General features: G+C 38.7%; 1 protein-coding gene across 1 annotated transcript in view; it reads right to left on the reverse strand.

Moving 5' to 3' along the window:
* Nucleotides 1-1,723: 1,723 nt before the first annotated feature.
* Nucleotides 1,724-18,760, reverse strand: part of DAP (death associated protein) — a 49,955-nt gene continuing 32,918 nt past the window's right edge. Inside the window, exons 3-4 of the mRNA XM_061369697.1 lie at nt 5,766-5,808; nt 1,724-4,545 (exon numbers count right to left, since the gene is read on the reverse strand). Coding sequence (XP_061225681.1) covers nt 4,426-4,545; nt 5,766-5,808 — 163 coding nt within the window. The 3' untranslated portion in view covers nt 1,724-4,425. The remainder of the gene's footprint in view (nt 4,546-5,765; nt 5,809-18,760) is intronic.

The following is an 18,760-nucleotide window of genomic DNA, read 5'->3' on the forward strand; positions in this document are numbered from 1 at the left end:
AGACTTGACTCAGTTTCTCCTCATCGAGGCTCTTCCAGTCACTATGGTCTGCATTCGTCTTTTACTGACAGGGTAGATAATGGTAGCTGGAACAAGTTATATTTAAATGTCTTTGTCTTGTGAGGAAGGAGGTTTGTGTGGAAAAAAGTGATCAATTAAAACAGAGATTAGACTTCTTAACTCTATACGTCATTGCAGCACCTGACCAGCAATACCTCCCCCCTGTAAAATTAACTGTACACTTACTGACATTCCCACATTTCCTAAAATGTAATTAAAGTATCTTAATCCTATAACTGAAGCCATTGGCCAAGACTTAAATCTAATTTTAACTTGATATACTCAAATCTGAAGGGTACACGAGAAGTAGCTTATAAACCCCACTTCTCCTTCCTCCATGAAGATAAGTACTCAGAATAAAGTCATTTCAAAGGGACAAAACGTACATCCAGTCCATCCCCTTCACCTTTGTATGAAACAGACTGCTCTGAACAATTTGTTAAACAGCAAGGAGCATGTGATGGTCATATTACCACAAATAAAAGTGCAAGGCTCATGTTTCAGGACATTTGACGACAAAAGCCATACTATTGAAACTAGAAGGAAATAATTACTAATCACTAACATTTGCAATACTGCTGGCCACGAAGCTTGGGATAATTATGAAAAACTCAACAGCATGCCAGACATCACACACGTGTATTTTCCCCTAATTTTAATGAAATGAGATTTTTGTTTTTAATGATGTTGTACAAAAAGGAAGCTCAGGCGGGACCTTACCTCTCTCTACAACTGTGTGAAAGGAGGTTGTAGTGAGGTGGGTGTTGGTCTCTTCTCCCAAGTGACAAATGATAGAACAGGGAGAAAGGGACTAAAGTTGCACCAGGGGAGATTTAGACTGGATATGAGGAAAAAAATTTTCCATGGAAAGTGCTGTCAAGCACTGAAACAGGCTGTCAAGGGAAGTGGTGGAGTCACCCGAAGGTGACTTAAAGGTATTTAAAAGATGTGGAGATGTGATTTAGGGATGGACTTAGCAGTGTTAGGTTTAGGGTTGCACTTGATCGTAAAGGTCTTTTCCAGCCTAAATGACTATGATTATGTGAATGCAGCATCTAAAGATGTAACACTGCAATAGTCCCAGGGCAGTGAAACTATCATATCTGCAGTGTATCACATATGTCTGCTCTGTTATATACACACTACATATTTACTAAATACAGGATACCCAAAGTATCAGAAGGCTTCCAGAAGCACTGCAGCTATTTCTTCAAACTCTTTTGTGAATCATTTATGGCATGCACTATGTGATGTTAATTGCAGTTTTATAAGAAGCTCGCCACCTCTTCTGATTACAATACTTTTTTTTTCTGAAAGAATATTACAACTTGAAAAGCAATGGAAAACATTAAATTTCATTTCCTTTATCAGACTGATTTATTACCAGGCTTAGATTCAACAGCTTCACAAAGATAAGTGAGGATCTCCAATTTCACAGTGGAAAACAGCAATCCCCATTCTAGCTGGTAGCATCTAGTTTTTATTTTAAATGAGACTGGAATATCCAAACAGCTCATCCACTGTGTCATAAAACTTCCTAATAAATTTCACTATCTATAAAATGTTGATTAGTCATGGAGCATTCTGTAATAAAATCTCATAAACCCCACAAAACTACATCCTGCTGCTTTACATTGTACTTACAGAAAAAAGAAGCCCAATGTACAACTTCATGCTTTATTATTGCCACATTGACAATTACAGAAAATTTCTTTTGCAATCATTTCAAGGTAACATCTGAACATCTCCTGTGCTTGTATATTAACATTTTAAAAGTACCAGTAACCATCAGAAGGCAATCGAGACAACCAGTTATAATTCTTTATTTTGGGAAAGGTAATGCTTTGGTAAGGACACCTATCTATAAACACGGATACCTCCAACAATGTATAATATGCTTTCATACAGAGACATTGTCTAACCATATTGGAATTCCTGCACTCTAAAAGCCACTAAAGCTCTCTTGAAAGCCATACTATATTGTACAAACTTACATACCCCTTTAAGTAACCAAAGACAAAATTTGAGTATTCTCTATACATGGTGTATATATTGTATTAACATTCAGAAGCAGTAGTTTGTAATCCAAAGGCATCCACATTCATAACTTTAGTATTAGAATGGAAAAGTAGTGTTGTTTTCAGAAGCATTTCTACCAGCTATTGGTAGACACAGAGTAGAGGTACCCAGCCACATCTAAGTGTGAGCTTTTACACTGAGGTATGTTTAGTTTTCCACTGCAGTCAACAGAGTCAAGAATGATCCACCTCATCTTCAAAGACACTTCCATTTGGTTCAAGATGCCATACCTAAACTCTACTGACTCTCTTGACTACATCACCATTGACTACAGCTGGAGTCTAGACACTACCTCAGATGTAGGCACAGGACTAGGAGAGCTGAATCGCATTCAGCTCATTCTCAAGCCAGCAGCTACCAGTACGAAGCAACTGCAATGACCTGCTTCATTGCTGGTGCAGCATGCTGGCAGCTACTGGCTGCACCATAGAGATGTCACTACTTTCAGTCCTGAACCTGCAAACATTTCTGCCAGCAAATTACCCCATGCAGATATTCCAAAAGTCTCAACAATGCTACCCTTATGAATGAGTTACTCATGTGTGAATCACTTACACACTCATGAGCAGCTACAAATAAGGCCTCAGACGTACCATCATCAGAAACAGAAAGCGTGTTTTTAAAATGATGCATATTCTAATACAGAATAATTCTTATGAACAACACTCATTCCTTAAGGCAAGTACAGTTATCTAATTAAACTGGTAATAAGGACTGTACATACAGCTTGTACATACTTCCTTAGGTGTAGCACAAATATATCCATGCATATACTTTGCAAAACATCATTTTCATTTTAAGGCTAGGAAGAGATGGAAATGCCAAGTCCCTCTCGCTCACATGAAGTGAGTTATTCCACTTGTGAAATGGGCCACATTTCATATGATTGTTGTTGTTTTAAAATAGCTGCTCAGGGAGTAATTATTTAACGTGAAGAAATGTTATAAAAATGATGTTTTTAAATCTCTCCTCACTAGTTTTCTGTACTATTTGATTTTAAGCATAAACAAACTGGTAAAGGCCAAGGTGACCCCAAATTTTCATTGATTTGCCAGATGAATGTTTGCAGCACTCTCTGGTACACACTTGTTTTAAATTACGAGAAATTTCAGAGACCTAGAGGGTACTAAAGGCTCTATTGTATTTATAGTCAGTTAAAACCAAAAGAACGCTTTAAAAAAAGTAGATAAAATGTTTAAAAAATTATTTTCCTGGATTTTACAGAGATGAGCTGCAGAAGGAAAACAACAGAACTAAGTGATTTTGAACTTTGTAACCAAAAGATTTAATTATGTGGCCCAAACTAATCTGATCACTCTATTTGAAAAGTAACTTTTATTCCCTCTTATCACTCCTGTTCTTAAAAATACCACGATGAACAACAGAGGTTGGGTCATAAAATACAACACATTTACTAATGGTATCTCTTGATCACAAAAAAGTGATCTCAAACTGTAAGTCAAAAAAGAACAGAGATTTTCCACCAGTTTAAGTTCAGTTCTGGAGGGGTCCTGAGCTCCTTCAGCTTGTTATTTATCATTAATAATCATTACCTCATAAAAATGCAGCCCTCAATGAGACCCACGAGATCACGTATCAGTTACCTACAGCAGCAGTGTTCTTGTAACTGATGTCTCACCCCTCTCCACACCCACTCACCTCCAAATGGAAGAACCTCAGCAGGGCTGTGCGAGTGCAAGGGGATGTAAGGAAGATTCAGTTGGATTTCTGATGACTCATGAATGTGTTGGGGCCCTTCTACCAACTCACTAGCTGGAATCAGAGGGCATAGCCACTGGGGTACAATGCTGTAGGATACTGAAGACTGCAAGGGCTATACATAAGCAGGACAACCACCAGTTTCTGTCTTAACATACACAGACTCCCTCCAGGTATTAAAGACACCAGTACAAAAGGGATATTCTTCCTTACCGGCTTAACATAAAAGCTGCATTAACTATCTGCTACTGTGATGCCACACCTAAAAGTACAAGTTTTAAGCTCATTAATCTTATTGTTCATACTAAAGTTCTATCTTGGCAATAAGAAAAATCTTATAAAAAACCCATCCCTAATCAGCACACACTTAATAGAGAATTTTCCATCCGGGATAACAAATAAACAATGTCTTCATTTTTATTAACCCTTGAGAATTGAAGTAAAAGAAACAGCATATTATTTTAGAGGTCAATTTAACTGATTTGACAGTCTGAATCTAAAGGGTTTTCATCTTCTCTTGAAAACTTCTTCACTCTTGTCAAGTTGGCTGGGATTCCGATGGAGAGCTCACTTGCGAGGCTGGTGGATGTGCTGTTTGACATGCTGTGGGGGAGGAAGCTTTTCCACAGAAGGATGTGGTTTCTGATGAGCCACCTGAGCCGCTGCTGGAGGGAAGTCCTTATCACCCTGTTCAAAGAATACACCGGGAAAAAATTAAATCTTAAAAGTGTACTTTCCGGTTTTTAGAAATGTGAAAAGCAGACAGAGAACAATGTTGCACGTTACTCTATTTTATTACCTAGAGAAGAAATTTCTATACATGTTTGGGAGCTATTAAGACTCAGGAAATTATAGAACAATTTTGCTTTTCATAGGTTAATACACTAACTTGTAGCTGACAGCACACTAAGGATAAATACAGTACTCTGTTAGGTAATTGATTATCTGAAGAAGAGCTGAGTTACAAAATTAAGAGAGTATTTCCCTCCCATTTTGAATCTTTTGCATGCCCACTAAACTGGCAGCCTGTGTTTTTTATGTGTGACATTTCGTGAGTCACTCATAAAAAAGATACCACTACCCTACAACTGTTAAAGTGTTATCAAAGTTACTAAACATTAAGGCAACAATTAGTTACAAGTAATTAGGCATGTAAATGCCTAAATAGGTATCCACCTTGGTGCAGACAGAGGTCCAGGAAAAACAGCACTTGCTGTCTACTACCTCTATGGGCTAGGGAAAATGGCATCAGCTTGCTCTTTCCACTTATGTGATCTGATGCAACCACAGCATGTTACAGTAAACCATACTGTACACCTCAGTGATGTACGGTTATCATTATAAAGGTGACCATCATATAAAGCCATGATGAAACCCGTCACAACACACAAGGCGTAAATTACTGATCACGAAATTAATGGCTAGTTAATGCTAATTATTTAGCTCATGTATTTCCAGGTCCTGGAAAACCAGGGAATAACATCTTGAATCCCATGTACCTCAAGGCACAAATGGCAGCTGAAACATGTATCTTCAAGCACATATCCTTACAGGCAGGACTGTTACTCCGCATCACAGATCAGGCTATAGCAGATGACTTAACATGCAATTGCTTTCACGGGAAATGAATACAGTAATGACTAGCTTCAGTATGAAAAGAAGATCCAATAAACTTAAAGTGTTAAAATTCAGAACAGAACAATGGAAGTCATTTCAATAAATAATTTCAATTTCACGCAAAAGCAAAAAGAATGCTCAAAGGGACTTACAAACAAACAAAACATAAAACCTCTTCTGATAAAAGAGGAAGGGGGATGCAAAATATTAATTCTGCCCTCATCAACAATAATTCTGGAAAGCCTACAGTAAGTTTTCTCTCCTTTAAAGATATTTAATGATAATCTTACCCTAGCAATGACACCAGAGATGAACACCGTTGGCTTAGGTGGGCTAAAAAAAAATAAGAGGGATTATTTGTATAAATTATATAGAAGGTGAAAATGACAAATACATCACATATACAATGGAAAGAAAAAGTGTCATTTTTGACAATTAATGAATGTTTCAAATAGACAAATTTCCCCTTCAAATGACCACTGCCTTAATAGTTCTTAATGCAGCAAGAACAGACCTATCGTTTTTGGCTGCTATTGCTTCACATTAATTGACAGCAGCTAAAAGCTAGTCCAGCAACACTATGTTCCTTACTTAAAGCTGAGAGTCTTTGTTTGTTTGCATTGGTTTCTTAATCCTCAAATTTTATCGATAAGCTGCCAGCAGTACTTTAGGCTCAGTGTGTTTGTATTGCAACATTGAAAACTGTACTTGGACTAAACTTACTGCTGTGATAGGAGAGTAAACAAAAATTCAAGTTTATATCTGTCAATCAAATGGATTAAGATTCTGAGTCTCAGAATAAAACCAACACCCAGTATCAGAGATTTTTCAAGCGGGTATTTATCTACTCTATTACATAGGAAAATCAAGCCTACAACAAAACAAACACCAAAAACCATAAAGTAAAGCCCACCCTGCTTTTTCATTTGTAGACCTTCATCCATGCCAGTAAGAACAGACACTCCCATTTTCAAGAAGGGGAAAATGGATAACCCAGGGAATTACAGACCAGTCAGTCTCACCTCCGTGCCTGGCAAAATCTTGGAGCAGATTCTCCTGGAAGGCATGCTAAGGCACATGAAAAACAACAAGGTGCTTGGTGACAGCCAGCATGGCTTCACTAAGGGGAAATCCTGCCTGACCAATTTGGTGGCCTGTGATGGGGCTACAGAACTGATGGACAGGGGTAGAGCAGTTGATGTCATCTACCTGGACTTGTGTAAAGCGTTCGACACTGTCCCACATGACATCCTTGTCTTTAAATTGGAGAGATATCAATTTGATAGGTGGACCACTTGGTGGACAAAGGACTGGCTGGATGGCCGCACACAAAGTGCTGTGGTCAACGGCTCAGTGTCCAATTGGAGACCAGTAACGAGTGGTGTCCCTCAGGGATTGGTGTTGGGACTGGTCTTGTTCAACATCTTCGTCGCTCACATGGACAGTGGGATTGAGTGCGCCCTCAGCAAGTTTGCCAATGACACCAAGCTGTGTGGTTCGGTTGATACGCTGGAGGGAAGGAATGCCATCCAGAGGGACCTTGACACGCTTGTGAGGTGAGCTGATGCCAACCTCATGAAGTTTAACCATGCCAAGTGCAAGGTCCTACACCTGGGTCAGAGCAATCCCAGACACAGCTACAGGCTGGGCAGAGAAGAGATTCAGAGCAGCCCTGAGGAGAAGGACTTGGGGGTGTTGGTCCATGAGAAAATGAATATGAGCTGGCTTCAGTGTGCGCTTGCAGCCCAGAAAGCCAACCGTATCCTGGGCTTCATCAAAAGGAGCGTGACCAGCAGGTCGAAGGAGGTGATCCTGCCCCTCTACTCTGCTCTTGTTAGACCTCACCTGGAGTATTGTGTGCAGTTCTGGTGCCCTCAACATAAAAAGGACATGGATCTGTTGGAACAAGCCCAGAGGAGGGCCACAAGGATGACCAGGGGACTGGAGCACCTCCCGTATGAAGACAGGCTGAGAAAGTTGGGTCTGTTCAACCTGGAGAAGAGAAGGCTGCGTGGAGACCTCATAGCAGCCTTCCAGTATCTGAAGGGGGCCTGCAAGGATGCTGGGGAGGGACTCTTCACTAGGGACTGTAGTGACAGGACAAGGGGTAATGGGTTAAAACCTAAATAGGGGAAGTTTAGATTGGATATAAGGAAGAAATTCTTTCCTGTTAGGGTGGTGAGGCACTGGAATAGGTTGCCCAGGAAGCTGTCAATGCTCCATCCCTGGCAGTGTTCAAGGCCAAGTTGGACAGAGCCGTGGGCATCACGGTTTAGTGTAAGGTGTCCCTGTCCATGGCAGGGAAGATGGCCCTAGATGATCTTAAGGTCCTTTCCAACCCTAACTATTCTATGATTCTATGATTAGCAGATTCAATCAGTATCCCTGGGCCACCAACCTACTGAGCTGACCAAAACTACATGAAGGCCAAGGAGAATCCAAGTCTAGCAGTCCAGCCCTGGGGGTGGGCATTTTCAGTGTCTAAATTATAAATACTCAGCAACTGCAGTGGTCTCCCTGGCAAGAAAATCCATACATGTGCATGGAATCTGCAGAAGGATCAAGACCAGGAACTCCAGAAATCTCTGCAACAGAGGTAATACTTCTTTAAGAAAACCATATAACCTGAGGCATTGCAAAGGGAAGCAGAGTGCAGAGATGTTGTGCCTCCCTTTGAGCATGTCCATAACTGAGGACTCTAAGCAGGTGGCTCATTAACTTGCACCATCAGAAGGGTCCCTGCCCAGTGATGTTATAGCTGATCAGGCTGGAACAACACAAAGCAAACACAAATCAAATTATTTATTAGAGGAATGATACTGATTATTATGATGCACTTTACAACTACACAGCCTGTAAAGATTTATTAATATAATGTTATGTGATGTTAAGGTAACAAGCAGCACAGTATTAGAACTTGATATAATGGTCTAATAAATATTGCCTGAGCCCTGTTTAAGTCACAGTATTGCTACACAGTTTCTGAACACGCTAGTTACTTTAAAAAACTCATCATCCCTTCTAGAGATTTTTAATGTCAGAAAGACAGAAGAGGAGGAGGGAGAAAAGGACGTTCTGCTCTGAAATACCTCCATTAAAGAGCACCAGTAACATTTCCTGTTAAAAGAAATAATATTTTGATAGCTATATTAGACATCATCAATCCAATTTTCTGTTAGTATAAACTAATAACAAGCGAAGATCAATAGCAAAACACTTTCATTTTATCCAAACTGTACTAAGCTAATTAGTACGTTACCATCTGCATGAGATTTCCTGGATGCTGAGTAACAAACTCAGAGAAATAACTGACTGGGGAAACACAGATGTACTGCAGTGGCGCAAGGTACCATTCATAAACTAACACCATGACATCATAAAGGAAATGAACAGTAAATGGGGAAAAAAAAAGTGTGGCAAGTTATTCTTCAGCTACTTTCTGCATGGAATCTGGCTTTAGTCACACTCACAGAAACAGTTATTTCTTTGACAGTGCATTAACAACAATATTGGATAGTGTGAAATTCAAATCAGATGGATTTTTTTCTTATATTCTTACCACGACCTTTCAGTGTTCACTATGCTCAAATGATGCATGAAATTCAAATCAACATTTCCCAGAGAGCCTGTATTTGCTGAACGTGCTACGGCTTGTCTGCCCATCACCACACTGTTATCTGCAGTGTGTTTCATACTTCTTGCTTTAAAACCAAGTTAAATGCTCCCTGGTTTTGGCCTCAAATGACAATTGGAAGGAACCTCTTGCATAATGGTTGTTTCAAAAACAGCTTTCCCTGCTGCAAAATGCATACATCTTCTCAGAAACCCTGGTCTCCTCTTTGAAATGTCATGCTATTAATATTCAAAGGACCCAAACCTTAAAGTACGAAGTTCCCCGTGTACACAACAGAGCTGGATACAGTTACAATATATGGTACACTTCTGTACTTCCTTTTACTTGGTAGTATGTTCTTTTGTCTAAGGAATTAGGCTGAATATTCTATAAAGATCATTTTCAGACTCAGTTAAGCTAAAATCCAACCCGAGGAATATATTCCAGGTAGTGCTGAAGAACTAGCTATCAAATCAGCAATATCAATTTCCCGATAAAAGCTGTATGTTCAGATGTGAAACATTTTTCTTGAAGTCTTTCATGGAATAACATACTTAGCATTTTTTATATGCAATTGGTTCTATGCCTGTCTTTAGTCACTGTCTTGGGAACAGGACGCTAACTAGCACCATCTGACGAGTGTGTAGTGGGCATCAAAACACCTCACACTAAGTGGCCTAAGGATCAAGTGGAACATTTTGAGGAAGCAGAGGGGCAATTCACAGACAGGTAGGTAATGGGAAACCAGAGCTGCAAAAATGTATCTATATCCAGATGCAGCTGCAACAGATTGGTCCTTGACTTTCACCCTTATTTGTCTTGGATATTTGACTAGACTTTTCTTGCTTTATGCTAGATTTCCGAAACGTAAGAACTAATGGTAATGTTGACTTGGCTGCTAGCTCAAGCACCCCTACCCTCCATCCACAAAAATGTTTCACATAAATCCCATCATTCATTTCTGGCTGACTTCAGTTCCCACACTCAGCTGCAGGCACACACTGTAATGAGACTTCACCTCTCAGATGATTACAAAGGCAAAATGCTTCGTTCTTATGGAATACATATCAGCCTATTAGGAAGCTCATTTTCATGCACTAATTATTCCCTAGCAAGGGAAAAAAAAGAAAGCTGATAGAAATGTGAATGATTAAGTGTGTCTTTATTTATGTTTTATATAAAAAAACAGTGGCTTCCCCCCCCCCCAATCAGATTACACTGTCCCAGAAAATATCTTCAAAAATTTAATATTACCAATTATCTTCAATGATCTATAGAACCAGAATCAGACCAGAGCATACAGAGTCACATATCTATACTAATGAGGAGGAATTCACCGGATCAGAGAAAGGCCTGAGATAATCAGTCACTGATTCACACTTTAATTTCACCCTTAACGAGAGAAATCTTTCTACAGATGAACTTCTTCCCAATAAATTTAACTTCTACTGTCAGCCTCTCAAACCACTGGCTTTTGCAGACCCACATTAGCTTCCAGTATCATAACTCTGCAATTGCACTCTGGAACATCTACTGGCATAGCAGTGTTGCAACATCACTCATTATCTTCCTGAAGAACCTACTGAAAACAGGAAAAAAAAAAAAAGGAGAATATGCACAGGCTAGCATCACTACATTTGTAAAACACTTCAAGTGCTTTAAATTCTATTGGTGCTTTATGCAAAGCACAACCTACATTTCCAGTATTTTGTAAACAGTTACGGTTGCTTTGAGGATATACTTAATCTGATGAAAATTGGTTTGACAGATGTTGTTTTGAAGATGCAGCATTCCTTTGTCTAGGCATCACTAAACAAGAAAGCCAAAAATATATTACTTTTGAGAAAAACTGGATCTGTTTATATATATGTATGTGCTTAACAGCAATTTAATGCACACATTTATTTTAAGTTAAATAATAGCCACAGCTGATATTGTGTAAGGAATACAATGGCATGTTTGCCGAGGCTGCTTAGTTAGTGTGTCAATACTTGCAGAGCAAATTCTCATTTTATTATAACATATGGAGAAAAAGAACACATCTGCTTGTTAAGATCTGAGTGCTCAAAGAACCTACCCTAATTTTACATGTGCAATGCTGCTAAGAAATGCCCTTGTTTAACATCAGACTCTTTACTGGATTAATTTATCCTGATTGTATTAAAATGAAATAAAGATTTCTACTGTTTCATAATACTTCACTTAAATAAGATTTTTATCTGGCATTACAAGTAAATAACAAAGAAGATGGAAGACTTAAAAAGATCATTAACTAGGTGAAATGAGGCATTAATAATACCAAAATCTCATGCCTTCATCTCAGACGGATTAGTTGAGCTGAAGTCTGACAGATACACTCTAAAGCCAAACCCAGTGACACTGGAATTACTATGAAATCTCCTACAGGCCACAGAACATACATAGGGCAGATGAGTATTTATCCAACTCAATTTAAAATAGAGAAACTGAATAAATTAGTTCTCTGAGTTAACAAGGAATTTTGTAGTTCTTACTTTATCTATGCAGTGAATGCACACACATAGGTGCAGAGGCTATGAATATACACATAGATAGATTACACAGATTCACAGCTGTTATGAGTGGTCCCAAACACAGGGAAGAGTGTGGCACATCCCCATGGCCGTTGTTTTCAGTCCAGGAACACCGTAAAGAATTAGAACAGAAATAAAGATGGAAAAAAAAACCAACTGAGAGAGCATGGAGAAACTTCTGTATGAGGAAAGAGCTAAGAACTATTTGCATACAGTATACTAAACAGTGGAGAATATTGTTCCTATTTATCTTCTTTGTAATATAAGTAGAACTTGACATTTGAAGAAAGTCGAAGACCTACATTTAAAACTAGTAATTGCAGATACCTTTAAAATACTATTGAATGAAATGTAGAACCTTCAGAGTTAGGAGGCAACATAAATAAATACAATAAAAATAAGGCAAAATCAAGATCAAGAGTCTCATGAGGTTCAAAACCAGAATTAGACACTTACATGACACAAACCATTCATATCAGTTCAGATAGAAATGTGCAAAAGTTATAGGAATGCTGATGCTCCAGGGCTCAACTTAAACTGATCAGGACTACAAAGAAATCTCTTCTGTGCAGAGGTTAAACTTTGGTATGCTACTACCCTTTTTGCCTTCAGTTAAATATTTTAAGAGATTATTTTCCCGATATACCTGATTTATCCAAAAAACATCTATATACTGTAAATCAGGATACAGGCAGAGTCTCTAGATTCCCATTATGCCAACATTTCAAATATTTACAACAGGTTAGCCTACTTTAGAAAAGACAGAACTACATAGATGCAAGTGTTTTATTAGGCTAGAAGATTTTTTTATGTCAAAATAGGTAAAAAAAAGTTAAATACATTAAAACTACACTAAACTAATCTTCTAAATGGGAATGGTTCATATTTGTCTTTTCATACTCATGGGAATCGATACATCTGTTTAAGTGGATCTGGCAAACAGACTTACAAGTATATAAATAGTGACATGATGTGTTTTTCAAACACTTGGGAACCACAAATCATGCCATTTTTAACTACCAAAGAATAATGGTGGAGTTTGTAATTTGGGGTTTTCTTCGTTTAATCAATCACCCAGTGGCATGTACTGCGACTCATAGCTGGACTATAGCTTTGGAAAATGAAGGAGACATTCATGCAAGGATGCAAACTGGAGAGGTACCTATGCAGAACTTGGAGCTGCACCCAACTCCTTGAATCACTAGGCAAAGGCAGCATACACCTTGCCCTCCAGCACCCCATTCCAACAGGAAATTGAAAAATGAGCAGAAACTTCTATCAAGCATCTTGCCCTTTATTGCCTCGCTCATTTCCAGATAGATACATCATTCACTCTCATGGCAAGTTGCTTAGCATGAAAAATGAAAGACATGAAATACATGAAATACATGAAATAGTATGATCTGTAGTTAGTCACTGATCCCCTAATTAGAGCAGTTTGGCTATTTTATACCTTGTCCTCCATGAACAGAAAGTTCTCCAAATATTCTGAGCAGAATTCAGTCTTCAATCAACAAGACTTCAGAGCTTAATCCTGCCCTTATCTTTCTGGAATTAATAGCATTTTGGCCAGCTGCACAAATCATCCAACTTTATCTTCAAGGTTGCTTGGGAATTCATGCTTTCTGGTTATGAAACACAGAAGCTAGCTAGTCTGAGTTTCAGTCCAATGCCTCTTTAAAGATGTTCAGATACTTCTTTATAGAGGTTCTTATTTGAATTTACATAGCTGCCTTTGATTTTGGTATTGTCTGTGAAAATAAATGCCAAGATGATTAAAAACATACTGAGATGATTAAAACCACATTTTTCAGCAACAGAGTAAAACTAACAAGCACACTGCTCATCAGCTTGCCTGAAATACTTTCTCATTGGTTATAATACATTTAGGTTATTAATTTTCTGGACAGAAAAGTAATAATTAGGGAAATATTCTAGCTGATTGCATGGGGACATACTGCATCTGATAGTCTATAATAATTTATCCTGTTGAGGTCATTTATTTATCTGCCACAGCTTTCAAACCTTTAAGATCACCCACAGGATGGCACTGTTGAACCTCTAAGTATTGTGTACAGTAAGTAGGGAACAACCTCAAAGAAATCCAGGTATTGCAACAAATACTAAATTAAGTAAAAAGGAATATGTCCCCTTGATACCATATCTTGATGATATGCAGTACATACAGACACACACAAATTCATACACATACCTACAAACACTATGTTTGGAAAACAACATTCTTGTCCCCATGTATTAGACTGTGCCTTGATATACCCCACGAGATAGCTTCCACTCTGCTAATCTTTTCCTCTTCCTATACAGGTAAAATTAAGGCAAGTTTGAAGGAAGAACTCAGTGCCCTACCAGGAAATTTTAATGACTATTTGTTTTGCTATTCACATACAAATGAATTGGGTGTCTTGATCATTTAATGAGGTGGTAAATCACTGGCCATTATATTTAATAGCAATTGATTGACATTCACTGTTCTTACATTCTCTGTCATTGTATTGCAGCATATGGCCTGATTCATCGCACCAGCCTCTCATTCATCTTTGATTTAGTGCATGTGTTAGCCATAAAAGAAAATTATTTAAGAAAGATATCCAGCACCTCTTATGTATATTGTTGTACATTACATTGCTGTCAGAGAGTAAATTTCTTTTTCATGTCTTCTTCTGATCACAAAATGAAGATTAAGTATTTCACCTTTTCTATAAACTCGGAAGATCTAGAAATAGTCCATAATTCTCCAACTGCTGGTTCATTTATTAGGCTTCAACCCTGTTATCACTTATTAGCTCTTAGTGAACATCAGTGACAACCTTCTCACAGACAGCAACTGCAGCATTAGCCCACTTAGTATCTGCAGCCACTAAACTGTGGAAAAATAAGAGCTGTGAAAACTGACATAAAGCAAGCAGTACTTAAATGGTGACACAACTGAAAGGAAACTAAAATAAGGATGGAGTAGGGTAGACTTTTAAGTATTTGTAAAATGGCCAGCAAACGCCTTGGTGCAAAAGGGAGAGAGGACCAACTCTTCTGTGTATTAGTCAAGTGCTGAAGTGCATCCCCATGCATGTTCCCATGACAGTAACACACTTCCATACTGAGAATGTCATGACCATAAGCTTGTACTGCAGTGTTTCAGCTGCAGAGACACGAGTCAGTTGTGGCACTGCTGTAGCTTCTCCACTTCCCAGCAGATGAAAGATGGAGGAGAACTGGAAAAAGAACATGACGCTGTACTAGGAATAGAGGACATCAGTGCCATGAAGCAACGTCAGCACTGCTGTGGCTGTTCTTGGCCATTTCAATAAGCCATTCCTTAGAAAACTCTGAGCACAATAAAGGGCATTGCTGAAGGTCATGAAGACACTCTGGTAGTACCAGATTCTATGCATGAGCTGGCTGCGTTGGCCAGGAGCTTGCTTTAGTTCAAACCCTGCCGAAGTTATTGACACACCTCTCCCTATTCTCCAGTGGCAAGTGTCATTTCTAGAGATAAATCTTGTCATAGGAATGAGACCAGTAAATCCTGGAATTTCTTAATTGCTCTTAATTCAGACATAGAAAACAAGAAAATATTTTTTTTAAGCATGCAATCTCACATGTAGAGCTCATATAGGAGCAACAGAAGACAGAATTAAAGAACATTTTCAACTTAACAGCTTACTTTTAATAGCCGGAAACCTCCTAGCACCTAATAAACTTAGCCCAGCTAGGATTTTAATGTGACAAAAGACAGAATCACAGAATGGTTGAGGCTGAAAGGGATCACTGGGCATCATCTAGTCCAACCTCCCTGCTCAGGCAGGGCCACCCAGCGCACCCAGTTGCTCAGGATTACATTCAGACATCTTTTGAGTATCTGCAGGGAAGGAGACTCCACTGCCTCTTTGAGCAACTTATTCCAATGTTCAGTCACCCTCTTAAGAAGCAGAGTTACTGAAAAGGGATTCAGGGTGCATGTCTGTTTAAATGAATTTAGAGAAATTTAGCTTTTCCACTGAGAAACTGACCTCAACTGACCTGAGAGGAAGAAACCACTTCACTCTTCTACTACCATTACAATGCCTGCTGCTGAGGTGTGTGTTGGAAAGGCAGCATCTTAATTTTCCATCTAGGAACATTCAGTCACCTGAATACAATCAGAACAGGCTGTTTCTTCCTTTCATCTCTTCAACCCTTATCTTAAGGGTTTAATCTAGAAAGTCAAAATCAGATACAATCTACAAAATCTACAAACTGCAATCTGCAAAACTGTCAGTGGGACTGGAACCTGGTACCAAGAAAATAAACAGAAAATGACCTTGAAAAAAATCAATAGCAATGGAATTCAAAGCATTACAATCTGAAGGATTTTAAGAGGAGGTCTTGGATGGTAAGCTTTCACTCAGTACGAAATAAATGTCTAGCTTTAAGTGATAATGAAAGCCATGACAATGCAGATGAGTAAAAGATCAATGTGCTGTTAAATCTGAGTATAGTTCTATAGTAGTACCAATTCATTTCAATGGGATGTAGAAATCTTAAAGCAGCTACAAACTCCTGAATGTCAATATCACTAGTGATTTTTCCTTTAACAGAAATGACTGCTAATTTTCTAGTTCAGTTTGTCAGATCTGTCACATCCTGGTGTTCCATTTGTTTGAATGACTTCTAATTGCTTTAGTAATAGCTAAAGCAGTTCATTTCCTTAAAGAAGTGCTATAGCTCCTGCAACATGGCAGCTACCCTCTTGAAGGTATTACCTTCTACCATACAGAACAGGGTTAGATTACATTTTTTCCGATGTGTGATATACACGTAGCTTTGCTTCCTCACTTTGCTTCTACAGGACAAATAGATCAGTCCCTCTGAGGAACAAAAATAAAACAAGCATGCACAGCCTCAGCTGAGTTTACATTTATTAACAGCAGCAATGCTGTTGGCACTTTATACTGGTAGTTTGTACTTGTATTTTATATTGGTAATTTCTATACAGAGCACAACAGAAAAAAGACACTAAAAAATACTCATTTTATTTTATCCATTACCTGGTGGGACAGTGCTGGCTATGGCGCTGTCTAAAATTATATTTCTGTTGTTCTAGCTGAATGGTGTCCTTAGCAAGAACATAGCTCTTCCAAAACAACTGCCCAGCAGTAGTACCTCTGGCCACTATCTAGATGTTATAACAAGTGACAATATAATAATGGGAGTTGACTTAAGAAATCATTAACCTACTCACCTTTGAAATTGGGGACAACGGGCATAAGTAAAATGTACTACTTATTTCAAATATAATGTCGACCTATTTAAGTATCAATTTAAGTTAGGTTAGCAAAAAAAAAAAAAAAGATTTCTAAATATTCCTTAATTCCTCTGTATGCTTCAAAAAGCTATTTCAGACATCCTGTGTATACTTGGACATACAAACATTTTAATTAATAGCTTTCTATTTCCTAATGAACCAGGATATACCTTTTGTAGAAGTCTATTAACATGCAAATGCAGAGATCTCTCCTGATTCAGGAGGTCATTTTTACTCTGTGTAGTTCAAAAGAGTAATGGAGTCCCAGTACATCAGTGTGAAAACTAATGAAAACAGGAATTTTAATCTGTAGCAACCTAATTCTGCTGCAGGATGAAGTGCAAGATGATGCACTCCCTGATGCAGCTGAGCTCTTCTGAATTCACATTATCTTAGAAGCAGCTGCAAACCTCTGCAACAAGAAGTCTTAAAACTACTTTAGAGGAACTGTACCATTTTGGATAGTAACTTTCTTCAAATTAATGCCTAATACATGTACTGCCTGTACTTGCATTCGCTTGTAATTGTTCTTTGACATTATTTCCAAGATCACATTTTGTAAATTGATACGAATCATAGACTGGTTTGGCTGGAACGAACCCTAAAGATCACCTAGTTCCAACTACCCTGCCATGGGCAGGGACACCTTCCTCTCTAGACTAGGCTTGAAGCCTCATCCAACCTGGCCTTGAACACTTCCAGGGATGGAGCATGGGCAACCTGCTCCTGTGCCTCACCTCCCTCACAGTAAAGAAATTCTTCCTAATATCTAATCTAAATCTTCTCTCAGCTTAAAGTCATTGCCCCTTGTCCTATTCCCACATGCCCTTGTAAAAAGTCCTTCATCTTTCTTGTAGCCTCCCCCCCACCCCCCACCCCTCCCCTTTTAGGTAGTGGAAGGCTGCTCTAAGGTCTCTCCAGAGTCTTCTCTTCTCCAGGTTGAACAATCCCAACTCTCAGCCTGTCTTCACAGAAGAGGTGCTGCAGCCCCCTGAACCTGTTCGTGGCTCTCTGGACTTGATCCAGCAGGTCCACATCCTTCTTATGCTGGGGGCCCCATAGCTGAACGTGGTAACTGATCAACGGTTTTACACACCCCTTTATGTCAAATACCTACCCATTCATTCTGAGTTTATCACCATGAAAAAAGGCAATAAGAGCAGGTGCAAAGAGAATGTCCTTAATTTATCAAAAGGCCAAACCATTTTCTAATTTTCATCCTCTAAATTTAAGGCAAACCATTGTATTAACCAGTGTGGCATTCCTATTACTAACCTGCACTTTCAAGAGAGAATTCAGGCCTCTTGAGTATACTTGCTCTGAATACTTGCTGCTATGACATTAAAATTGACAAAACAGTATTGGGCTCCTGTCATTTTTATTTAAAATCCTAATACAGAAGTTGTCCATGGACACATACTCTAGGCACCCTGATGACAGCAATGCTATTGCTGCAATATAATGGCCAGCTGCAAACTGAAATTTAATTTCACTTTTGTCTATCAGAGGGATCTATTCTCTCTAGTTCCAGTTGCAAAGAAAGAAATTTACACAGATCTCACAACGGTGATCCTCATTCATAACTGTACCAAGAGAACAGATCAAGAGAAGAAGAAAGTAAAGAAGTATTGGCAGCCTTAAGCAAGAAAAGCAAGCTTTGTTCTGAAGCTCTGCTGTGAAGAACAGTAACATTTCCTGATGCAACAGGGAGAGAATAATAGCATAATCCACAGTTCAGAAAACACATGGTGCAATCACGCTACTTGATTTGTGAATGGAATTAAGGACAGAAGGGCCCATTCTTTCCAAGGACAGATA

Source organism: Neopsephotus bourkii, unplaced genomic scaffold, assembly GCF_033783945.1.
Source record: "Neopsephotus bourkii isolate Nb327-2 ecotype Australia unplaced genomic scaffold, CSIRO-AGI_Nbou_v1 NB_1508, whole genome shotgun sequence".
NCBI classification, from domain to species: Eukaryota; Metazoa; Chordata; class Aves; order Psittaciformes; family Psittacidae; genus Neopsephotus; species Neopsephotus bourkii.